The 25739-nt window shown below is 38.1% G+C and overlaps 2 protein-coding genes and 1 long non-coding RNA gene across 8 annotated transcripts; 2 read left to right on the plus strand and 1 right to left on the minus strand.

Moving 5' to 3' along the window:
- Positions 1-25708, minus strand: LOC110842529 (protein 4.1 homolog). Of its 6 annotated transcripts, none has more exons than XM_022088290.2 (24): positions 25196-25708; positions 21113-21529; positions 12417-12478; positions 12194-12279; positions 11966-12016; positions 11808-11877; positions 11543-11716; positions 11418-11466; positions 11206-11238; positions 11068-11138; positions 10788-10973; positions 10508-10683; positions 10291-10400; positions 9602-9748; positions 8477-8680; positions 6717-8149; positions 3532-3655; positions 3174-3290; positions 2885-2998; positions 2580-2666; positions 2276-2407; positions 2101-2199; positions 1904-2015; positions 1-1817 (listed from the first exon to the last, which is right to left on the minus strand). In XM_022088290.2, exons 2-24 carry the CDS (start codon positions 21299-21301, stop codon positions 1750-1752), a joined length of 3894 nt encoding a protein of 1297 aa, XP_021943982.1. In that variant the 5' UTR covers positions 21302-21529; positions 25196-25708; the 3' UTR covers positions 1-1749. The 6 variants fall into 6 exon arrangements, with proteins under 6 accessions (XP_021943982.1, XP_035704317.1, XP_021943980.1 ...); XM_035848424.1 differs by having other exon boundaries at positions 6702-8149; XM_022088288.2 differs by having other exon boundaries at positions 6693-8149.
- Positions 4306-4900, plus strand: LOC118434608. The gene is made up of 3 exons (XR_004834134.1): positions 4306-4458; positions 4536-4688; positions 4783-4900. It is a non-coding gene; the product is annotated as an uncharacterized LOC118434608 (long non-coding RNA).
- Positions 4952-6698, plus strand: LOC110842530. Its single transcript, XM_035848488.1, has 3 exons — positions 4952-5426; positions 5519-6214; positions 6300-6698. The coding sequence occupies exons 2-3, from the start codon at positions 6074-6076 to the stop codon at positions 6570-6572; spliced, it is 414 nt and encodes a 137-aa protein (XP_035704381.1). The 5' UTR covers positions 4952-5426; positions 5519-6073; the 3' UTR covers positions 6573-6698.
- Positions 25709-25739: the final 31 nt, after the last annotated feature.

The raw sequence follows: 25739 nt of genomic DNA on the forward strand, positions 1-25739 counted from the left end.
TTTTTGGGTAGAATCTTTTATTTAACATTTATTTAGGTTTGCAGCTCTATAATCGTTTTTTAACAATATTAATCGTACATCGTGTTTCTTGTATTTATTTCTACATCGTTCAGCTAATGCTCATGCAACTTAATAATTGTACGAACGTTGAGTGTTCTTAAAGCATTGTTTAAATAAAGTATGGGGTTGATCATACAGTGTCACCTTGTTAAGATATAGGGCAGCAGATTCTTAAATATAACATTACAAAATAACTACCTGATTGACAAATGATAACAATAAAGAGAACAAGTATTTAATAGCTGCTAACTCTGATCAGAAAATCAGTTTACAACTAGTAAAAAAACAGATTACTACTCTTAACTTACTAGCAAATAATTTTCTTGTCTTAATACGTAAAGTAAATGTTCTAATAATTTGAAGAAACATGTAAATATGCAAGTCTATGTTAAATAGACGGGCATAATTTAAAGCAATTTACACAATATACGTGTATATGGTTTAAAGGGCAGAAAGGAAAGAAGGGCACGAAGTATATATTTTTATAATAAATTTCACTTATTAGCCAACATAACAATATACCCCTCATTAAATAATAAACGTTTTAGCTCTTACATATGTGGCACACCGGATTTTCACTAAAACTCATTATCTTCTGACTTTTTAATTAAGCTTGAACTAAATCTTGCAAAGAGCAGTGTATTTATGCAATACAGAAAATATTTTCACAGTCCATTCCATGTCATGTAATTAAAAATTCACGTTTCTCGATATTAAAGAGAAATTGAAAATCATAATAAACTAGTCATAAATTAAGCACATAATTAATATAACAATATGTGTAAAAATAATGCCAGGAATTAATAGAGAGACAGTTTAGAGAGAACATGTAAAAAAAAGCGCTTGATGGAACGCCATTAACACAAATACAAAAATGAGAGCTGCCGAGAACACCAATCACTGGCACAAAAATTAATAGCAGATTTTGCAGTCTCGTAGGAATGTGTATAAAGGCTGCCAAGCGTATATGAGTTTTAAACATCCATCATCAATGTAATGTTAAATGTTGCCTCGTAAGTAGTTTAAAAAAGGAGCAACTACATATATAATTAGTATTGAATAAATAGAGACAATATAAAAATTATCGCATAGCGGATAGCATAGCTGCTGTCGATGATAATCTTTGTAAAAGACGTAACTTTAGTTTTTTGCAACAAATAAATTACTAGCAGCAACATATGTAGCTACACAATATTGAAATATCGTTGCCTACAATTTCGTGGACAAAAGCGTTACTCGAATTAGATCATTTAGAATTTTCGCTGCAGTTTGAGCAATGCTATCTAGCAGTAGAACTCTTATTAACATACTACATACTTATAATAATTAATAAAACCTCTTATCATTATCAAAATGTAATGATTTGAAATTAAACCAAATTCATATGAAAGGCTTCATTTTTTAAATTGTTATGTACGATTAAAACTGAGATTAGTTAATAAATTCTTTTTAGCTGTGATACTACAACTTTCACTATTTATAATAAACGCTTTCGAAGAATTACAACTCGTGTAGTGTTATATCTGTTATGCTGTGATAGAATTTTCTTAGGAGATACTTTCACAGACATCGTTTTGCCCAGTTTTCACATGTCTTGGGGGATGTCATAAAGCTTTGCATTCGTAATGCATTATGAGACGAATATTTATAGTACTTTCTTGTTATTATTCTTGATTGACGAATGAATTGTTACTGAGTTGTCTGTTGTTGAATTTCAATCTTTTCGACCGTCATTTCCGGGTTCATAGCAGCAGCTTCTGTAATGTTAATAAACTTTCATTAATTTCTAATATGAACTTTGTTACTAGTTAGATTATATTTTGTCAATAAAGTTATTATTGACCTTGAATCGCTTCAGCGAGTGCTTTATCATGGTCGATAGGATCTCCATCAGATTGGATTGTTATCTTTTGCTCAACTCTTGTTTCAACGACGCCATCCTTTTCGGTTTTGTACTGCAAACAGGCAAAAGTAGTTACTCGTACAAATATTATATATCCTAATGTGTAATGGAATTAGAATGAATTAAACGAAACTTACTGTCACAGTTTCAACTGTTCGAACTTTAGAGCTCACAGTTTGAGAGCTCACAATCTCACCAGTCGCCACATAATCCCCGTCGTCCGACTGCATTGCGACCTATAATTCATGAACTTTGTGATTATTTCTGTGGTTATATTTGTGAATAATAGAGAAGAGCTTTAAGGATGTATACCTTTCTAGTTTCGGTTTGTACAACAGGTACATGAGTGGTCGGTTGGGCATGGGAGCCAGGGACAACACTGTCGTATTTCATACTCTCTGTCTTCACAATTGGTGGCTCAGTCCCAGAAGTAGACACGGTACCCTGAAAGTTATATGATGTAACAATTCGGTACCATTTTAAAAAAACTTAAAGAGAAAGTGAAGTAGGTGGACATTAACGGACGAGAATAAGCAGTAGTGTACAAAGTGTTGGCAGAACAGATTTAGAAAAACGGTTGAAAAGACAACATAAAGTATAACTTGACCCGTCGTACCCCGGTTCGAAGCACAGTATCAATTAAAGTGCCTGAATCTTCACCGTCTGAACTACCTCTTCTACCATTGGAGCTGGTTCTATCGCTCTAAATGAAACGCAGGTGCAAAGCAAAATAATTGTCAGTGTATTTTTTTTACTACGGGAACTATACTATTCCGGTTACCCAATAACAAACCGTAAAACTACGTGAGATTACAGGGTTATGTGCACACCCATACTATTAGTATCAGTGATAATAAATATGTGATCTGCTCGTGGCATACAAAATATACTGGATAATAGATTTTTAACGCAAAATAATACCCCTTGATCTGAAGTCACAACCGTTGCCGTAGCCCTAACTTCTTGAGTAACCACTGTTTGTTCAGTCCTGTTGGCGTGGGTGGAGGTGGTGTGAGTAAATGTCTTCTCTTCAATCTGAAAAAAGAGTAGTTTAAACCATAATTTAAATTTATGAGTAAAATACAAAGTTTTAAGTGGAGTTGACAATTAAATTGTCGAGGGTCATAGCACACTCGCTTTCTACATACTCATTTCATTCAGCTTCAGTAGCAAATTTATGAAAAAACACCAAGGGCTACGATGGGCTAACCTGACTTGTCGTTGCATTCTTTTCCTTGTCCTCCACGGAAGTAGCCATCCTAGTGGTTACTTTGGTGGCTTTAATATGCGGAGGAGCCGAATCTCCACTTCCTTCGTGAGGTTCGGCCTAAGAACGAAGTAATTACATGCACAATGTGGTAACAACATTTAACAAACTCAAATTAAACTGTACTAAATATTCTCATTTCATTAATCATCAGCATACATGTGACCAACGTGAAGGCATGCAGCAGTATAATAATATCTCAACAGCCAAGTAAAACAAACGCAATAATAATGAAAAGTATAATAGCGTGGATCTTATTATTCTTGTGCAAGCTTTTCGCGTAGTGTGACAGATAACAAACCTCTTTGGACGTCGTGGACACTGTGACCAAACCACTTCCGCCGGGGGTCAAATCCTCAATTTTTTCATGCACATCGTGTCTAACTCCTTCTGAATCCTTTACTACCGTTTGCTTTGTGGTCGTTCTTATCATATGTAATTTACAAACAAGACGTATAACGACGCGGTCACGTAGGCAAATATTAAGTGATGGAGGTGAAGATGAGTGTGGCGGTGGATATTTCACACGGAAATGGCTAATTCTTGTCAAGTCAAGTCAAGACTTGTTCGGATCCAGCAAATAATAATGTGTGTTGGGTGGTGCAAGCAAGCAGCCGCTGAACTGTCGTCCACCCCACTTCTAACAAGTGACTCATTTGATGAGTGGCCTTCAAGCAGACCTCCGAACTTTTTCTTCTCCAGAATTCAAAATTAAAGAAATTATCATAGGTGAGTACAGACTAGGTAATTATTTTGAAACATTAAACTTGTAGCTCAATTAATTCTCTCCTTCTGGTCTAATTAATACTATTATATATTTTTCAGCTTCACAATGGACAAGTCACCAGTGGTAGTGAATTTGGTGTCATCTGAGGAGGAGGAAGATGAATTAGTGATTCGGCCAGTGCTACTGGGAAAACGTTCTCGTGTCGTCAGCAGTAGCTCGGAGAGAGATGAAGGTAAATGTTGTTTTCCAATTAATAAATCTCAAATTAATTATATCTTTTCACGTTTTAAAGTTATTTTCGATGAATGTGTGTCATTGTCATTGTATAGTTATTGATGATGACAATCTGGTTGCTACAATAGGAGCGAAACGGCTTTCAAGACCGGTTCGAGATCAGAAAGGTCAACAACAAAGGACCCGGAGTCCACCACCAACTCGTGCGCCAACATCAGGTCCAGCTGGAGTGATTACTGCAGCGAGTGGGAGTGGACAAACCGTAACGTAAGTTTCTCAACATTTGTATATTTGCCCCTCGTTTATTTGGATAAACACAATAGTTTTGTTTTTAATTATTTCAGGATTCGTGTTGTCAGACAGTATAGAAGAGTCAACAGCAAGAAGTCAACGTTGCCTGACAAATTCTGGTGCAAAATTTGTGGCGCAGGTTTTCCAAGACAAAACGCACTGAACAAGCATGTAAAGATACATGAGGGGAAGTTTAAAGGAAAATCGTAAGTCACATAAAATTAATGAGTTACTGGTTAATGTCATTATTATGCATAATAAATTATTATTAATAATTTATGAATATGTTCAAAATTGCAGTTACAAGAATAAGAAGGGGGCTTATCCATGCCCGCATTGCAATGTGGTGTTTTCTTTCAGCACCAATCTGTCGAAGCATATCAAAGAGACGCATGTCGTTCCATCCCAACAAACCATGCAAGTATTTATATACAACTGTTATGAAATAATATGGGCAAAGTATGTAACTTTGTTTTTTGAACAGGACTCTGAATGATATGAAGAATATAAATCCTTTGAATCACAATTCAGCGTTGAAGAATAGGGGCGAGGATCCGTTGGACCCAAATAACGAACAATTTGAAGTGGACGTCAAAGATATGCTCAATTGGGTGAAGGAATTTGCTGCCGCTCAACAGCGAAGAATTGACCTCCGCCCAACATCGGTCTACTTGGCTGCGTCACTCGGCCCAAATTTTGACCCCAAAATACACAAACCATTCGAGTTTGTTAAGGGATTGGATGAAGGAATCCGATTCTATATCGGCTTCAACTCTTTGACAATTGGACTTAATATCCATCATCTCCAGTTTCCCGATAATTCGCCGCTTGGGAAAGCTGACAAGGCTGGAGAAACGTGTGTCCTCCTAAAAACTTGGGGATTTGAGGGGGGCTGTCATGCCGAGAAAGTCAAACTTGCTCGTGCTTTGTAGGCATCCTTGATAGTGAGTTTCAATTTTAGTAAAATTTGTAATTGTCATTGCCTTTTTATGCATCAACATTTACTTATATTGGAATGTTTTTTTGGTTATTTCAGGAATTTGCCCTTACTAGCCAAGAATTTAAATCTAACGATGGGAGGGAGTGCAAGTTCTACAACCAGCAACGAGAACTGGGTGCGTTCTTTGAATGCTGCAGTGAGGAACAGCGGAGGACGGCGCTGGAGAAAGCAGTGAAAGGGGTCCCATTCATATGCTGTCAAGAGGACTGTCAATGCGAGGCGATTGCACATTTGAAGAATGACGAGTGTAATCCAATCAAGTTCCCTCTAAAAGAAAAGAATGTTGTCAGGCCGTTGAACATTGGCTCGGCCTCAACAACATCGCCCAAAACGAAAGTGGACAAGAAGAAGAAGAATCCTCTAGTCACCCCTGCCGAAATCAAAGTTGAAGTACACCGTCGTCTGAAAGACCTTCAGGAAAGGAGGCGACAAGACCCCGACCACGAACACCATGTATACTTTACGATTTTGGCAAGAAAACAAGATTTTCCTGGACTCCACACCGCCCGGGATGTATGTAGGGCAATAAACAATGGTGGACATGCCCAGGCCGTAATTTTATATTACGTGGGAAAAGGAGAACGTGATGGGATGAACAAATATCACAAACATCGTCCTGACCTCAGTGCCGTTGCAAAGAAAGCATCAGGTGGTGACTATTGGGTCATACAAATTGCAACCTTCAAGTGTTCTGGCTTAGAGGAAGCGGAGAAGTTGGAAGCAAAGTTGTTGGTAAGATCATAGTTTTGCTTTGTAATAAAAATTATGTTTAATAAATGTACATGCATACTTATTATTATTTGCATCTTTTTTGCAGATGTGTTGTTTACTGAAAGCTCGGAAGAAGATGACCGGAACAAATTTCAACCCAATCAATGAAGCCATGCCATGGTCGGCTTTCAACAAATTATCAGACGAGGAGAAACTGCAATCCGTCCAAATGGGAGTTGCTGGAGTTTCTCCGATAACTTTGCAAGGAGTTGTTCCCCATTTCACAATGGGAAAAATCTCATTTCCCGTCAACTTGGGCCACGCAATCAAGACCAATAAGATTTTGGATGTCACCAGCGTTGCCCCTTCTAAGGATTAATATTTTACATTGTACGTTGTTTTTCATTTACGTTATACGACTGTCACACTCATTTCCACTTCTACTTAATATTTGCCTACTTCAACGTCTCATTATATGAAATTGGATGTAATTTTATACAAGTAATACATATTTTTTGTGTACTTCACAATCTTTGGAGCACTGCCTGCTAGGGCTGCTTTGTTTTCCAAAATCATTCCCATATTGGAACCACCCTTTCTGCTGTTTCGCTTCCCTCGTTTGCTGCTACCTCTGCGAGGGGGGTCTTGAAGCTCGCCCGTTTCTGGAACTTTGTTTTCTGTATAATCTTCACTTGACGAGCTATGAATGCTATCATCATCATCCGAATTGCTAGAACTGCTTCCAGTTGCAGATCTAACCCGTTTTTGCTGTTGTGCAAGTCCCTCCTCGTCATCAACGCTGCTTGAACCCCTTTCCGGAGTTTCCTCAACGTGATATGAAGGAAATGTCCCCGTTCCTGGATGAGTTATCATTGATGCAGATTGATGTTGGTAAGGTCTTGATGGCGTAACATATGAAAACGTGTCTCCTCGTCGACTTGGACTCAACTCTCGGAAGCCATTTCCGCTAACACTAGAAAACGGAGTTGATGTAGATAAAGGCTGAAGGTTATCCCGACGTTCCCCAAAACTTCTGCTCTGATTATCTGAATTACCACTACCATTACCATCCCCAGGAATGGGAGAAAGAGGTTTGCTTAGAAAACTTGTTGTATATCCGGGTTGTGTAAAGATTGAGGACGTCATCCTAGAACCTCTGGCAGTTGGACTGGTACTCAAGTCAGGAGGAGTGTATGGCGAGGTGGTGGTCAATATTCTAGAGCTTTCTCTTGGACTGGTGCTTAGCTCGGAAGGAGGATTGTTGTAGGCTCCACTTGTGGAACTGGCAGAACTCCATGGTCTTGGGGTATAGAGGTGAGTTGGTGAGGGTGTCTTAATTTGAGGTTGCTGATAAGTACTTGTTGGAACAGGAGACGGCCGACTGGAAATAGCCCTATTTTCGTTTATAAACTGTTCTACATCAAAGCCCTTGTCCTTCTCAGGGGTCGTTATTGGAGTGCCGGCTGGCGTGTATTTCCCAGCAGTACTTTGTGGAGAACCATGATCTCCTCCAGCTCCCTGGGCCATATCCTGAATCATCTTGTTTCTTCGCTCAGCACTTTCTTTCAACTTTTCGGAATCTCCTGGAGCATAGTTGAAAGCAAGACCTTTAGATTTACGAGTTCCGGGCGATTTGTCATAAGTTTCAGGACTCGACAAAACAGAATCGCTGCCAGTTCCAGATTGGTCTCGCCCTTCATACGTGAAGGCCCCTCCAGGGATTTTCTTTTGCTTGTTTCCAGTACCACTACTTGGCCTTTCCTCATATTCATATTCCTTTGTGTACTCAATATTTCTGGGTGAGCCCATTGACCGATCTTGATCCGTCGTGGGCGACCGAGACGAGCTGGATGGTGAAGTAGATTGTTCTGGGGATGTGGGCGAAGCAGGCCCTTCTGATGCTTTGCCATTCATTGCTTTTTTGCCAAAGAAGCCACCACTGAAGAAGCCGCCAGTCTACAATCGAGAAACGAAATAAAATGCATGCAAAATAAAAAATAAAACGATACTACATAATTTTGAAATAAAACGAGAATTATAACAACTTGAATAATCATAATAATAATTTGTACTAAAGAATTTCGAAAATAACTGGATCATGCGAGTGAAAAATTGCTCAAAATTGACGGTACAACTACTTTTTAACTAGCAAGTGCAAACTTTTGATACTTTAATGTTTAAAAATAGCAAGGCTCCAGAGAGTATTTAAATGCTACTCTTGATATAGCTGGACAATGGACCGACATAATAAATCCTCTTTTTGCATTCCGAAACGAACTGTACCTTCTTTTTGGATGGAGTAGTTTCGGAGCCACCGTTGGTAAATTCCGTGGTCAAAGCCATCGCTTCCTTGTCCTTCTTCTTCCTCGTCTCTTTTTTGGGTGGTTCCACAATTTCGACTTCCAAGCCCTCGGGAAGCTTACCCTCCTTCTTCTTCTCCTTCGTGAAGCTTATGGGTGGGAGAACAGCCACACCTCCTATTGGTTTCTGCCATCACCAAACATTTATCGTGTTAGAATAACCATTTTGCAGAACACAACTAAATTTAACATTAGGTAGATGGGTAATATTATGTATATATAGTGCACATTCAACAAAGGCCATTCCACATATCAACCAAATATAATTTGAACATAAAATTAAAATAATGTGCATATACGCAGAGAGTGAAATATGAATGAATGATCAGTTCATGAAGATTCCATTCCACTATGAAATGAATTTAATGAGAATGAAGTACATGAATACGTAAATAAGTATTAGCATAATCTATATAAATAGTGTCAGAGATCTGATTTAGAAGGGCAACCGTACAATACTTTGTTAACAAAAGCAAAATGAGCAACAATTTTCAATTCATACATAACTACGTACTTTCCTTAATGGGAATGATATATATGGACAGATAGATTCCAACGGATGTGCAAAGGGCAGTTTAAATTTAAGGCATTTTCAAAAATATGAGTAGGGAGACCAAGTTTTATTATATTTAGCAAAGAAGGTCAGAATCTGGTCACATAAGACAGGTAGGAAAATAGGTAGAAAGGAAAAGGCTTATGTAATAAAAAAGATTGAAAGAAGACAAACGTGAAGATATGCATATTAAAACTTGGCATAAAATTGACCAACAGTTCACGGTACTTGTTACTGCTTTCACCAGACAGACAGCACAGCGCATCGTCGGCTTATATTTGTCAAAAGTACCTGAAGAAAGGCTGTGGTCTCGATGCAAATGGATTTTCGTTTTGAACGGAAAGCTAGTACGTCTAGTAGTGCATATGAGGTATGTTGTTGGTCAGGGTCAAAGAAGGAGGCAACCCCTTCGAGGTGTGATGGCTTGTAACAACCAGTGTCACCACTCAGCATGTTCAAACCATTCAGATAAGCGAGGTCCGGCAAAGAGCGTACCTTTGCCGATATTTGTTTCCTCGTCTCATCCACCTTGGACGACGACCCGGATGGGCCTTGAAGAAATTCGTCCAAGGAGTCTCCGTCTTTCGTGTCATATTCCCCTTCATCCGAGCTATCCGTCATAGTTCCTTCCAGTGAACCGTACTGGGCCAACCATTACAGCAATTAGTACGTTATTTACAATTAAAGCATACCACAAATTCCGACACCACCACCGCATGGAAACAAATGTTACCCATCACCCACAAGCTTTTAAGTCTATATTTAGCAATGATCGGAGGGCTTTCTCGGTAGTCGGCTTGCTCGCTGCGATTTGTTTTCCTTCTTTTATCCTTTGGTGAGGACATACCAAGCGAGAGAAAGAAAGAAGTGGTGTTGTGTTGTTTGAGAAACGAGCTAACGAGTATGTGCTGCATAATATAATGGCTAAAATGCAATGGGTGAGATATGCACTCTCAAGTTGTTTCAAAACTACCAAAGTGCTCAAACAACTTTTTCTTGCGACGGTAAACTCTGAGAATATAGAAATTAATGCACTCTCTCAGATATTACGGAAAACCTATTAATTGACATACGGACGAATACATTTGGCATCATCCTGGTCAATTTTGAACAGGCACAGTCTGTCTAACATCTCGGTACTTTATATTATGTATTGGTGAAAACTTGGGACTCAGGAAACTCACCTTGTCCTTTTTCTGGTCAGCCTTTGAAGGACTTACAGGGATTGGTTCAGGGGGCAATGTGTGCCGTTTACTACTTTCAAATCCTTCCATTGATCCATGCCTACCTAACGCTATAAAAAAAGATTCATTTATATTCAAATTGCTCATACATATTCCATAAGTTGAAGGATAAAAGTGAAGGGTCATAATGATGATAATAATAATAATATCAAAGTACCATCCACGCTCCTTGATGACGCAATATTCCTCCCACTTAAGCTTCTTTCGAATCTCGGTGGAACTCGGTCAATTGTGGCATTTTTAGTTTCAAAAAATGTTCGACCAGAGTAACGGAACTTGGAACCGAATCGGGGAAAGAAACCGGACTTCATTGGTGGCTCCGGAGCCATCAGCCTAGATAATTAAGTAAAAGCGTTAAACCTCTTTAACTTCAATGTGCGCATTTTATACTTCTATGTATGCATACTACATAGTCTTGTAGTCATTACAAAAAATACCTAAAAAATGTATGGTGCTCAACACAGGTTTTCCAACAAAGTTTTGCTGCCCTTCGGTTGGGAAGCTTGAAGACCACCGTTGGTTCGTACTGCTCAAATTCACCAGGACGCACCTTAATGTAGAAATACTGGCGCTTGTAGGAGATTTTCAATATTTTAGGCCAAGCAAATCTATTAATCCTCAATCTGCAAGAAAAGGAAAGAACAACAAATTCTAGTAACTCGGTTAACTGTCTCAAGCCATAATAAACAAATATTATAACAATCTTAATGGTCATACCTATCTCTATACACGGTTAACCCAGTGGAACACACGCCTAATTTTATGTCCAAGCCTTCCGAGTCCTTTGCCTGTATGAAAACAAGTAAATAATATTACCCATGTTTTTCCAGGTGACGAATTATATCATTCACTTACCGGATGAAGGCTAACACCATACATGGCTAATTTCTTTGATTGGATTAAGAATGAAATTCATTGACATTAGTTTATCGCATAATCATGAAAAATAAAATAGTAGCAAACAGGGTGGCTTGGAAATGGAATTTAAAGGTATCAAAAGGGGAAGTCCTTCACACTTTTACAACTTTAAACCACTCCAAACCACTATGTTGCATTGTTTTGCTCACTTTTGCATTCTCCAAATACATTAGCTCTGCCTCTGCCGGAGTTTGACCCCTAGTAAAGTGACCAACATTGTGTTTATTTCTTTACTCTATAATTAAATGACAATACACAATGTTGAGGTACGAACTTGTGGGTCTTATGGAGTTCAATAACTTTCATCTCCAGCTCTGGGGTCTGATTTGGGGCAAATTTGAATTCTCGTAAATAGGAATCTCCATGTCCTTCCGGGTCGTAATCACCCTTCTCGGATTGAACCAAAAAAGATCCCAGTAGAGCATGGGTAACAAAGGAGCAGGGTAGCCTGAAAAAGTACAAATAAAAATATGCATATCGTTTATAACTCCTAGAAAGCATACATAAATATACATAAATATTGACATCGGTCAGTATACCTCTCATTAAGAATATCGTTCCGCACTTGGAGACAGAGTTGGTATCGAGTGATATCTTCGTGCAACTGAGCTACAATAACCAGTTACAGAAAAAATTATCATCAAATAATGATGAACCAAAAAAAATGCATTTGTCTGTCAAAAATTTGTCTACTTACCTGGCTCGGGTGGATAGAACTTTACTTGAAAATTGAATTCCCAAGGATCATCTAAAAAAACCCACACAGTAAGACGTGAAACTATGAATTTAGTATGACGGCGCTTTTTCTGTGAACAACAGCTATGCTACTCTTTGACCACTCCCACACATTCTTTATTTCATTGTATTGTATGGACTACTACGAGAAGCAGTCTGGAAGGCAGATGAGAAATTTATGAGTACTTACTCTTCATCTGCTTGGAAATCTTCTTGTCTACCTCCACCCACACGGTGTAACCTGCCCGGTCTATGTAATTTAACCCAAAATAGTCTCTGGAGAGAGAAAGAGAGAAAAAAGATGTCATTATTGGGCAATAAATAGGCAACAGTAACGGTACAAAACAACTTTCTCTTCAGAGATTGATGTGCATACAATTCTAATAAATAAAATACCCGATTTTTAACCATACCTTTCCAAGAGATCGAGTAGTTCGCAGACTTTATCCAACAAATCTTGTCCTTTCGCCTTCCGCTACATGAACAAAAGAATATACGCTCATTAAGGTATTATATTAACAATCATCCTTGTCCGTAAATACAACTCTAATATTTATACTTCGTTTACTTAATCAAGCCATCAAAATTTTAAATCCTAATCCACTGCATTACACACATAATGTCATTAGCTGCAAATGCAAATATTATTCATGTAGTACCAGGCCGTGCGAACTTTCAAATACGAAGAAATTGAGCAGAACACGGAGCGCTTATTCATATGTCGCGATCCATTATACTGTCGGCAACCATTGTCGGGTTGTATTGAGCTAAACTTTCCAGTGGTGAAAGAACCGAGGATGAGAATTCTCTACACATTTTCAGGTATGCAGAAAAGGCGTACCATAGAAATTCGATAGGATCAATATAACTTATTCAGAGAGTAAGTAAGAAATCTGGAGTAAAGAAAGCTAAGCCTCGGTAGAACCAAACCTTGCTATAGTTCTTTCTTCGCATCATTATCATACATCTTCAATGCTGCTTCTGGTCCCCGAATAATAGAAGAAAGCCAAGCAAGCCAAATGTTCACCTTCACTTCCATTGGCTGCTTTGCTAATCCAACTGATTTCCTTCAATTCAATAATGGAAATCTCGGGAGGAAATGACGGTACGTCAGCCAATAAAGAGTCGAGAATATATAATCCCTTTTCTCAAACTTCATATCGACAATAATCAATCAAATCTCTCGAGATACATGTATTCAATAAAATAACGAAATATTATTGGGGGCAACCACGAAGAAGTTATTTTGAGCTGGATTGCGCAAACGTTATCATATCATTCATAGTAGGGCGGAATCCTTTCACGCTTGTGAACTTTCATCTAAACAACCCGAGGTTAGTAAACTGAATGGATTTGGCAAAAAAGGAAGTCATTAAAAATACCATTAATTCTTTATGCTAGAACACAACGCAGCATTGTGGGAATTACAGCATTTTGGTGCAAAATGTATTACCACGCGGGATACCCAAGCAAGTAGGTTTGCCACAATTTTTCAGTGGTGCCGGATAACGTGATCCAACGGGCATGCGGGTCCATTACAGTTTGGCCATAAAACTTTCACCGTCAAGTCACACACTCTCGCAGGACTGGGTGGTTCTAGTCGCAACAGCGAGAGAAAGCAGGCCACTATACTCGGAGTTATGTAATGGTACGTACGTATGCCATTAAACACTGTCAGCGGGGTATTCCCTGAGTCAAACTATCACAAGGATAAAAGTGTTGCTATGAAAAATCGATGATCGCTTCATATGACCACCCACTTTCGAGATACAGCATGAAACTCGTAACTAATTCTAAGTTGGAATATTTATATACATTGTACATAAATACATAACCTACGACTGCCTACGAATTCGTTTTTAGCCCGAGTCAGGGCTTGTGGAACCGTTATGTCTGTACGTGTGTCTGCAATATGCTAGCGGACAAACACCTTTTGACCAGCTTAATGTTAAAATGAGTAACTATTCACCACAAGGTCTTGGGTGATCGAAGATGGGCAAAATCAGTCAAGTGGTTGACCGATGGGGGTCATTTAGGTGGGTAGGGTATTGTGCACCAGAATTTAAAAATAGTGATAGAAAGCTGGAATTTACCACACAGATTGCTAATGGCTTGTAATGAAAGTTTCTGAGGTTAAATTGGAAAAATTTACAACCTATATGGATCCTAGGGGTATGGAGACTAGAAATGACTTCTCCGTAGCAAATACAACTTTGGAAGTTCAAGATTTAAAAGCAGCGAGCCCCACTGGTCCTGATAGTCAAAGGATTTTTGCAGGCTTCAAAAAATTTGGTGCCACACAATAGAAAATAAAAATATTAAACAAAAACCCACAGGGGTGGTAAAAGTCCGGTCAATTCAGACAAAAATTTAGAAGCGGACTGGAGCTAAAGGAAGGCTTCACTGTAGATTTTTTTTTCAAAAAGGACCCATGAACAGCCTGGAATGGGCAAAATGGAGAAAGTAGTTTTCGTTTTGGTTGGCTCATGGATTACTCACGAGGGAACCTCTTATAGTGCCCGGAGCTCCCAGCATAACCACTATGTACATTCGACGTAGATTTTAATACTAGTCCGATGATGTGACAAAATTTCCGTGTCAAAATGACATTTCGTCAAGTGGTGACGACTTTAGTGACGCGCCGAACGGTCACTTTCGCCCATGCTTTCAAAAGAGGAACGCTTTTCACCACTCGCTCCTCACTCATCTCACTTAAATCTCAACCCATTTTTTCGACATAATTTCGGATACGATGGATGGATTTATAATCACGAACTTTACTATACCTACGCCTTGTCTTTTCTAATTTATTTTTTTTGTCACGATTGTAGAAGTTAAGAATATTCACCATCTCTTGATAGGTAAAATTTACACCGTCGACATCTTCTTCCTCCCATTCCTGTGAGGTTCGTTGCGACAGACTTGCAGAAGTTTCCTCGACGTCTTGCTCATCTTCAGAATCCTCATGAAATTCATTTATTGTATCACTATCACTAATTAAATCGTATGCCTCGACATAAGTGTCAATATCACAATCATAATCAAATTCTAAAGTAATAGAAGATTCAAAGTCCGTATTTGAATTATCAACTAAATCTTCCACAAAACGCAAAACCCGGTCAACAATTTCAACATTGTTAACTAGATTTGATGAAGCGTTCGAATCTCCCGAATACCTGTCCTTGGCGATTTTAAGAACAGACTCACAAATTGATACAATTGTAGACATTCTATAATTTTTAAACTCAACGACTATTTCAAGATAAAAAATTATATTAAAAGGCTGCAAATAGTAAACAAGGATCATATTGTCAAAACAGTTAAATTGGATGCGAGTTTACTCAATGAGTAAATGGGTTGAGATTTAAGTGAGATGAGTGAGGAGCGAGTGGTGAAAAGCGTTCCTCTTTTGAAAGCATGGGCGAAAGTGACCGTTCGGCGCGTCACTAAAGTCGTCACCACTTGACGAAATGTCATTTTGACACGGAAATTTTGTCACATCATCGGACTAGTATTAAAATCTACGTCGAATGTACATAGTGGTTATGCTGGGAACTCCGGGCACTTTAAGAGGTTCCCTCGTCAGTCTAACGGTTAGAAATTCTCAACGCATCATACCCTATTATGGATAGCTGTTGTCTGTGGTGGATACCTTATCAAGTAGATATGACATTGCGTGCAATGTGTACGTGGCTCGTGGGAAATGTCGAATGTTTTACAGACATTGCCACAAACTTTAGCCCAATCAGTAAACTGAAAGGCCCAGCCCAAAATCATTCGGCTTTCACCCGCAAACAGCCCAACAATGGTGACAGAAAGTAATGACATTATCATGCTCCATCGTTGTCCTGCAAGGTATTAAGCGACCTTAGCTGTGTTGTTAGAAAGAATAACTGACAAGACAAACACGCAGCTGAAGGCACGTTTCATCGGTTTCATAAACGTACCCAAAAACTTAATGATAAGTAATTACTTTATTTCGGATAGATAAGCATCCGAACAGTTTGGGTGGACTTGTTGGTAGTTTTACAAACAAGGTTTTATTGGTTTCACATGCCCAATCTATTTCATGAGTTACACGTTACATAATATTATTATTATGTAACCACATTATATAAGTTTCTGCATTGCATGGTTTTAGGTACTGCGAAAACTAGATCAGCATTTTTGGGAAAGGTACTGCAAACTGCAGGTGTTTGCAAACGTATAAATTTGTCGTGCAACGTCAGCACTGATCTGGAGAACACCAACATCCCTGCCTAACAAAATTCCAGTCTGCTGTTTAAGATTTGTTCGATACTCCGTACTTAGAATATCTAACCAGATAGAGCTCGATGATCGATCAAACGAACCCGCATGCAGTTCCAACAAGACCTTGCCGACCTAACTCAGCAAGTCTATAAAAAGTGTTCTCCAAAGGGTAAGGATGAGAATATGACCAAAAAATATCGGTGCATACTGCATGCCAGAAATTTACACATATATACGCGTCCTGTTTTCTTTCCCGAGTTCTAGTCTGTAGCATAATACATCTTATTCCTGATTTATGGTATTCCATTTCTGACGGACTCTCGATATAGGTATACAAGCCAAAACCATCACATTTTTTGAATTGAAAATGAATAGCGGGAATAGCTTGGAAATGCTGAAAAAAAAATCGGAAAAATATTTTTTTTTCAATTGCCCCACCCCCTCCCCCCCAGAGGTAATTTTGCTGGGTATCGCCTTTTCTCGGCCCCCAAAGTCGATAAATGCACCAAACTTGCCATGGACTTCTCGTTTGGGGTCGTTCATCGTGTGTGTAAAAATGAAGTCCCTAGGTCAAAGGCTGTAATGCCCTTGACCTGAAAATTTTGACCTTTTTTTCGTTTTTTCGAAATATTTTCCATGTTTATGAAATGTTAACTTCCCCACTTCAAAACCGTACAGAAACCATATATTCTGCGTCTAATGACGGTAGTTTGGACCTCCTAGGTCAAAAACCAAGGGTACTTTGTACCACGCCTATTGGCTGGACATAGTCGCATTTTCGAGTGTCCAAACGTGGCGCGCAAGGTACTTTGGTGTCCTTTATTTACGACCCAGACCTTTTCCGCGGTCCAATTGAGGGTCAGATGGATACTAGTAGTGGTTGTGAACAAAATAAGCCCAACCAAACCCACATGCATTGTGGGTGTGGCTCAGAAAAAAATTTTCAAAACCGAGCAAAACGTCGATAAATTTTCAAAAAAGTTAAATTTTTCTTGTAGAAAACTGAGTTTTATAATGTATTATGCACGGAAGAAACTTTTTTTAATCAAATTTAAATAGTTTCACACATTTTTTTTGAAAATTTATCGAAGTTTTCATCAATTCTGAAAAATTTTTTGTGAGCCACACCCACAATGCATGTGGGTGTGGTTGTGCTTATTTTGTTCACAACCACTACTAGTATCCACCTGACCCTTAGTTAGACCGCGGATTAGCTCAGGGTCGCAAATAAATGACATCAAAGTACCCTCCGCGTCACGCTTGGACAGTCGAAAATATGACTAAGTCGAGTTAAGGGGCTTCGTACAAAGTACCCTTGGTTATCGACGTTTTGCTCGGTTTTGAAAATTTTTTTGTGAGCCACACCCACAATGCATGTGGGTGTGATTGGGCTTATTTTGTTCACAACCACTACTAGTATCCATCTGACCCTCAATTGGACCGCGGAAAAGGTCTGGATCGTAGATAAAGGACACCAAAGTACCTTGCGCGTCACGTTTGGACACTCAAAAATGCGACTATGTCCAGTCAAGGGGCGTGGTACAAAGTACCCTTGGTTTTTGACCTAGGAGGTCCAAACCACCGGCATTAGACGCAGGATATATGGTTTCTGTACGGTTTTGAAGTGGGGAAGTTAACATTTCATAAACATGGAAAATATTTAGAAAAAACGAAAAAAAAGGTCGAAATTTTCAGGTCAAGGGCATTACAGCCTTTGACCTAGGGACTTCATTTCTACTCACACGATGAACGACCCCAAATGAGAGGTCCATGGCAAGTTTGGTGTATTTATCGACTTTGGGGGCCGAGAAAAGGCGATACCCAGCAAAATTACCTCTGGGGGGGAGGGGCTGGGGCAATTCGAAAAAAAAATATTTTTCCAATTTTTTTTTCAGCATTTCCAAGCTATTCCCGCCATTCATTTTTAGTTTAAAAAATGTGATGGTTTTGGCTTGTATACCTATATCGAGAGTCCGTCTTCTTCTAGTCGGAATGAATCAGACTACATTCATAAAACAATTATAACGAGCTGTCACCTAAATCCTGCTCAGGATTTAGGTGAAACGACGTTCACGCTTTCGTCTCTAAAATTTACTCCAGCAGAATTGTCGTTCTCGTTTTTACCAACTAGATACTTAATAACTTAGGACTCTTTCAATACAATAAATTCGTTAACAAACACATTTAGGATTAGTTAGAGTCGACCTGAAAGTTTGCTTAACCAAGAAGCCTGCATTTAGTACTGGGATTTATAGCTCGTAGGTCGTAGAGTAAAGCTAGTACAATTTATGTTGGACCAACTTTGCAATTCTTTTACTCGTGTACAACTATATGCATATATCAGTACATATTTTGCAGCAAAATATCATTTCTTCTGTCTTTAATAGCAAGATTTGATGACAAGCCTACTTAAATTTCTTAGATTTCTCGTGGACAGCCAAAAACTGTTCAGACTTTCGAGTACTCTACCCTAATACTTGGTGGAGATGGGTTTGACTCTAGTCAACACACTAATGGTCCAACCAATTTAAATGTTTGGAATACGTCTTTGAAAGAATAGGAATGATTTAGAGAGACTCCAGTTGGGTTTTAACACTACATCTCTCTTGCAAATGAAACGCAACGGAGCTGTTTATGGTACATTACCAGTGATAAGTTTAACCTTGCAGGGAGAGCTGAAAAGTGCACCTAGCATAAATATTCCAGCTGGAAATGCCAGACCATCAGTCATTTTTTCTTGAAACGTCAAATGAGGCAAAATGGAAGCCACCTATGTGCCTCACTTTTCTTTCAGCTTCATCATGCAAACCCTAATTTCATGAGACTGGAGATGAGCAGAAGAAGCAGCCTAGGGTGGAATATTTTGTGGTTTATTGAGAGGACACTTTATTTCACATGTCATACACCCTGCATCCAATCCTTCCTTATCATATGCTTTACCACCTTTTTAAGCCTAATAGTTCAGCTCACTTATGCGCTCACTTATTTTTATCCTAAACCAACTTTAACTCAACTTGTAGTGTGACTGAAAATCACACAACAAATCAGAACCACATGTGGGTTTACCATTCGCACTCTCTTCTTGTAGAAACTTGACTAATCGTAAGACAGTTGACTGTCGCATATAGTCGTCCCTACAGCAAACTAATTAAAGTTGCTGCAAGACTATGTGTGTGATGGAAACACAAGATATGTTTCCCTTAATTTCATTGTTCCAGCTTTCTGTTACCAAAAAACCGACGTAACTAATCGTATGCAGTGACTCGAATGAAAAGAACAAATTACAGAGATCGTCAGAGAGTAACCAATCTCAGGAGGGGAGCTTGCGAGGTTGATAATAACAGATCTTGATGCCCTTTGGATATGTGATAGGGTCTCATGAGTGTACTAAAACCCTGAAGTGGTTTGACTCCATGGCCACATTTGCGCCCGCCACACCCACTCAAAAATGCCCAAAAAACGCTTTCACTCCAGGTTTCACTCATTCAAATCCACGCCAGAAATCCAATTTTACTCGGATTTTGAAATTTCTTTCACCATTACGCTCCCAGATAGTTGCTTTCTTCAATTCCATATCAAACTCAATTTTGCTGATGATTATTTCGCAGGCGTAATTTGAGCTGTTGATTACTACAACAATCCTCATTCAGAATTTCAAATTTTAAAAATACTAAAAATTTCGAAAAAATTGGGTTTGATATTGGATTGAAGAAAGCAACTATCTGGGAGTGTAATGATGAAAGAAATTTCAAAATCCTAGTAAAATTGGATTTTTGACGTGGATTCGAGTGAGTGAAAACTGGAGTGAAAGCGGTTTTTGGGCATTTTTGAGTGGGTGTGGCGGGCGCAAATGTGGCCATGGAGTCAAACCACTTTAGGGTTTTAGTACACTCATGAGACCCTATCACATATCCAAAGGGCATCAAGATCTGTTATTATCAACCTCGCAAGCTCCCCTCCTCAGACCAGACACGCTTCCCTATTCTTCTTCTTGATACCGGTTGAGGAGTTGGCAAAATGAAAAATATTGATGCTGTAAATACTAAATATCTCACTCTTGCCCTGACTACTTTTTGTCTTATTAATAAAGTCTTCACTGACACTTATACCAACAGTCACATTGTAACACAAGAATCATGAAATTTCATTGTACATATTTCAAAACCCTGAATGTCTTATAACAATTATGAAGTAATAAATACATACGTATACCATGCAGTTAAAAAGTATTTTTGCTGTCTATAATCGTGTTACAGCATTTGCATGTTTGTGCATTATATTGTTGAAGCCCAAAGAACAATCAGAGTACAGTGAGGATTGGCAAATAAATAGCGTTTGATTTTACTTTATGAAAATTCGTGTAATTTTCACGCAAAATTATTCGTGTGTGACAAACTAGTTTTTCTAAAGTCCAGTTAGATACCCCTCAACAGGATGCCATTATTACAATTAACGAACTCCTGACATTCACATTAGTTCCGTCCTTCTTTCAGCTACATAAGAGAATTGACTTTGTAAAAAAAACACCACCATCAACAGTAATTTTATTTTCATGTTACAAGGCAAGTTTGCAAATAATATGAAGAAATACGAATTAAGAGCAGGTGACACTTTAAATCGAGCATTCCCTACTCGTTATGCAATTTAGTTTCTTCCATTGAATTGCCTTAGGGTCTAGTTTTGATGTAACTTGAATGAAACAATGCATGAGAGCAATAACTGTCACTAAAAACACGGTTGATGCTGTGTGGGTATCATTAATTTATCCACGACACTATGCATTTGACTTGATTGTACAATACCTCATTTTGTAATTAATGTAATTATCTAATCCAGCCGAGAGGAGAAAGGTACTTACATCAATATGACAGTTCGACACTGTTCCATCCAACAAATGAATTTTGGCCATTCCCATTTTTCCCTTGGTCCGTTTCACATCTTTAGAGGACCCATTTGTCATTGGAGAATCTGGGTATGATCCATTTTCATGATGACCTTTAGGAGAGGACGGAACGATATTCTCTTTCCCCATGGTAGCTTCCGGCATGTTCTCCTGCCGCAATGAAAATCTGGACTTTTATATTTTCGTTTTGCTGGCTGATTAGTGACGTCGTGATGGGGTAGGCATCTGGTTCTACTCAAAGCTCATCTTGACGATGATGAGACGAAAGAAGATGGATGTCCGGTAGCACAGGAAACCAGACACAAATATTTTCAGGGCTGAAGAAATTTTAAAAATTAAAAGTTTTCCCTTCTACAGGTCGACACCAGTGTTCTGCAAATATAAAAGAGAGAGAGAGAGTAAACGAAGGTGTTTCCATCAAAGTAGTATAATGATAATGTCTAATAAAAAAATATTTTGGTAGGGGTGGGGGAGGAACGGGGGAGTGGAATTGGGTGGGGTGGAACGCCGTTTGAATCTAAATGAAAAGTTTATTGGGAAAACTATTTTGGGAATAATTAAGTCACAACTAAAGTTGAAGCAAAATTAGGTTCCAGTTTAGGACATCATTTCTTACTTCCCTGTTCTAATATGAAAGCATGTTATTAAGGATTACATGACGTGCATTATTAATATCTACAGCATTAACTGCACATTTTCCAAAAATACATAATTCATCTCACACTCATGCTGCATACATTAATGAACAACAAATACGCATCCGAGGTTGGGTTGTTCCACGTTAAAGTGCAATAGTAATGAACTAATCTGAACTTGTTATCATGTAAAAAAAGTTATAAAGAAAGTGCATGTCATTTTGGAATAAAATAGTAAAATCGCTTACATTTGATTAAATTATCTACAACTTAAATCCGTGCATTACGTTTATAAACGCGACATCCGGAACCGGAGTTTATGCGTTGTCAACAATTGTTATACTCAAGCCCAAACGCAGACCGCACTAGCTAAAGACCACGCATTGCAACAAATATTTGTAATCAGACGTATGCATGTACAGGTTGATGATGTTCACAAATCAATCTAGTTGTTTGCAAGTTCAAAGTTAAATGTACAAGGAATCCATTTTGTGATTAATTAAACAAGTGCTTCAATAAATATCTATGTAACCTGTTCGAAACCGCTTTTGTTGTGACTTTGGGAGCCACATTATAACGAAATCTACTCGCCACTAGTCGCCACTAATTTTAATCGCTTATAAGTGTACAATAAGATCAACAATGGTGATTATAATATATAATTATGTGATGATTACCCAATCTTACTAATTTGTCTTAAAATGCTATTTTGGCAATGCTAAATATGTTTAAATAAATCTTGTTTATAAAAAAGCTGACCTAAACAACACTGCAAAAAGCTTAAAAGGCTAATATTAGCAAAATTTTATATCGTCAGTCAATTAACCCAGTATCGTCAGTCAATGACGTAACTTTGCAACTGTCAACTAGTAACAGATGATCTAAAAATAAGTTTAGACTAAACTTACTCAAGCAATGGATTCGAATAAGCAACGAGCAATGAACATGCAAGGATGATGACGACGATGACGAGGAGCCATTACACATATGCCAGATAATCGAATTCTGCAGTAATTTACGAGTCAAAAATAAGAAATCACATCCATCACTAAATTAAATATGTCATCTTTCCTCCTGCTTGCCCTTCTTTGCAAACCTTAATGTGGCATACGTAGTCTTATCCCATTCCAAGAAATATTATACAAGAAGCAGTAATAAAATAGCGCTATATGCAAGATAGAGAAGAGTCAAAATAATAATCTTGCATAACAACTTGAAAACCCTATGGTCCAATTAAGGTCAATCAAGTGGTGCCAACTTATCGCTTTAATTTAACGAACTTAAGCTAATTCCCACTTGCTGGTTAGTGGTCTCCAGCAGAAGAATACCAAAATTTAAAGGTTTGAGAGTCGTTGGACACATGTACATATATCCATCCAAACTACAAATGACCCTTGAATGATCCGTTTGATCTCTCCAAACTTAAAGTGTCTCATATTTTATCTCTTAAAGAAGACACAATTTACTTCAATTGCATGGCAATCTAGAAATGGAAATGGATTTGCCATGGGCAAATGCAATAAATTAGATATATTGGATTATTGTCCATTCATCCAGCTATTATTTATGTAAATAGATAGTAAAACAATACAATAAATTGTTAATCGCTTAGTCGACCATTTTCTGTCCACGGTATGGTAACCAATGATTGACGTTATCATTGCTCGAGCGGAAGTAAATTATCCATACAGAAGATAAGATAATGTTCCGTCGGAAGGAAATCCACCGAAATGATGACACACCTACATCGTAAACTGATGAGTAATATAATATTGCAATGGTGATATGGTATGGTGCCTAATGTGTGTGTCGTTGAATGCCATTACGGAATGCATATTATGCGGATATTATGTGATGTGGTTATTTGAGAAGGTGACATCATTGTCATTCCCGTCATTTCCCGTTGCGTTGCGGCACCAGCTTTCAGTTGGTATGGACATTATGTATGTATTTAACTCCAACAGTTTGCAGTGGGGAATTGTGATTTAATTGCAATGAAAAAAACTGACTAAACAATGGAGTGTAGTAATATTATATCAGGGACTAACAGGTTTTTTTGTGGTTTCTCATCACTGTTTATAAATTCTTTTACTCGCCTTGCATTTGTTTTTATTCCCGTAACATAAACATTCGTTCGTACTCGCACCGAAGCATAATATGATTGAAAGGATAACAATTTTCATAACAATGGATCGTTCCACGAAATATCGTCGTACATAGAAAGTTTCTATTTCCAGACGCAATATTGTTTTTAAAATTCAACTGATTAGAAATTCAGAGCTCGATTTAGCATTCTCTCCCCTACAAAGTGATGACAAAACTGTGCAACTGATTAACTGGAAAAAGTGTTTAATGCATTCCAAGGAATGGGAAAAACAGTTTAATAAAATATGATACATATCTGGTTTTCATCTTCGCTCGCCAGACCCTTATCATACTATGAAATGCGAATAAAACAATTTCGTAAAGATTATATTTCATTTTTTGTTAGTAATAATAAACTAACTGCCTCAGTTGATAAATTCCACTAATCCCCTTCCAACAGATATCAAAAAGGCATGCATGGAGAGTAACTAACTAATACTAATATAATTGCATTTTCTAATTCGTAAATATTTTGTCACTTGGGATTTCATAGAACACTTATGTACATTTAAAGTCAAAATAGAGCCGCAGAAGACTCATCCATAATTCATTCAACGTCATATAAAATACTGCGATATCCTTTCATATCCCGCATTACAAAAAAGCTTCACAGATCACCGCTTACGTAAAAGTGACACTGGATGTATTTACCGATACCATATACCAGCATTCTAGGCTAAGCATATATTTACTTAAGGGTTGGATAAGAACAGTATCTTATCACGTACGTATTCCTAACCCTGTTACCTCTGGCATTTCTGAGTTGTTGTGAGTTTACAGGTCAAATGTTAACAAACACTTTGTAAATTCAAGGTCTATTATACTGATAAATGCAAATATAAAACAAAAATTTCCACATATATTGAAATTGAACAGTTGTAGTTGTGCGTGCAAATAATTCGCATTTCGTGGGACTTTGTCGTGTAAAAAATTCTCAATAAATTCATGAACCTGTGTATGATTTTAATGAACTAAAATCAATCCGGGGAGAAAAATTGACCCGATTTATAGTCACAAATACGAAGGATAAAAAATAATATAATTAAATGGTTTCGAAAGGAAGATAGATCAGATGAATTTCATAATGCGCTGTGATCCTTCGGAGATTTTCTGGTTACGGTTTATTTTGTAAATTCAGGAAGAATTAATTAATAAAGAAAAAACATTACATTGAATACTGAGACACATAAATAATAATTACGAACTATTGATTCGTACAATTTGCAATTGACATGACTTTTCAATATTTTAGCCTTACCTTCACCTGCTGATCCTTTAAAATTTCAGTTGCTGCGAATATTCTAAACGAGTCGTTTAAAACGACCGATCATTTTACATAACGTAAACTGTACAACTCACAAAACAGATCTGGGGGTTTATAATTTCAATACCTATTCGCAAAGACAGTTTTTTAATTGATACCCACTGAATTCGCACAAACTATTTTGAATTTGGAAAAGTTATGTCATAGTTGAGGAGGGAGGCTGGACCTTGAACGTCGTTGGTAAATTGTGTTGTTCTTGATGAGATCCTCCGAGCTTTGTTGACGTTCACGGCGAATTTTCGTGGTGAAAGTGGAGCAGGCGAGAACAGAAATTGTTCTTTATTGATCTGTGTGTATTAGAAGCCAGTCTGTAGCTCCGGAACAAGAGTGAGATATTTACGAAAGGCAAATCCCAACTGACCGAGCAAGTTGAATCTTCTTCTGCCAGAATGAAGTTGGTGCTGGTGCAATGTTATTGTGGAAAAATGTAGCAACTGAAGCCTCTCACTTCGGCCAGGCTCACACCCTGGCTTCGCTC

This window comes from Folsomia candida, unplaced genomic scaffold (genome assembly GCF_002217175.1).
Source record: "Folsomia candida strain VU population unplaced genomic scaffold, ASM221717v1 Fcan01_Sc001, whole genome shotgun sequence".
NCBI classification, from domain to species: domain Eukaryota; kingdom Metazoa; phylum Arthropoda; class Collembola; order Entomobryomorpha; family Isotomidae; genus Folsomia; species Folsomia candida.

Bases quoted from the DNA above. Each gene is read 5' to 3' on its own strand.
- LOC110842530 (XM_035848488.1), top strand. From the start codon at position 6,074: ATGAACAAATATCACAAACATCGTCCTGACCTCAGTGCCGTTGCAAAG. The intron at 6,215-6,299 runs GTAAGATCATAG...TCTTTTTTGCAG, and splicing joins AGTTGGAAGCAAAGTTGTTG to ATGTGTTGTTTACTGAAAGC.
- LOC110842529 (XM_022088288.2), bottom strand. From the start codon at position 21,301: ATGCCGGAAGCTACCATGGGGAAAGAGAATATCGTTCCGTCCTCTCCT. The intron at 11,467-11,542 runs GTTCGTACCTCA...TCACTTTACTAG, and splicing joins GAACTCCATAAGACCCACAA to GGGTCAAACTCCGGCAGAGG. The intron at 2,408-2,579 runs GTACGACGGGTC...TATAACTTTCAG, and splicing joins ATACTGTGCTTCGAACCGGG to GGTACCGTGTCTACTTCTGG.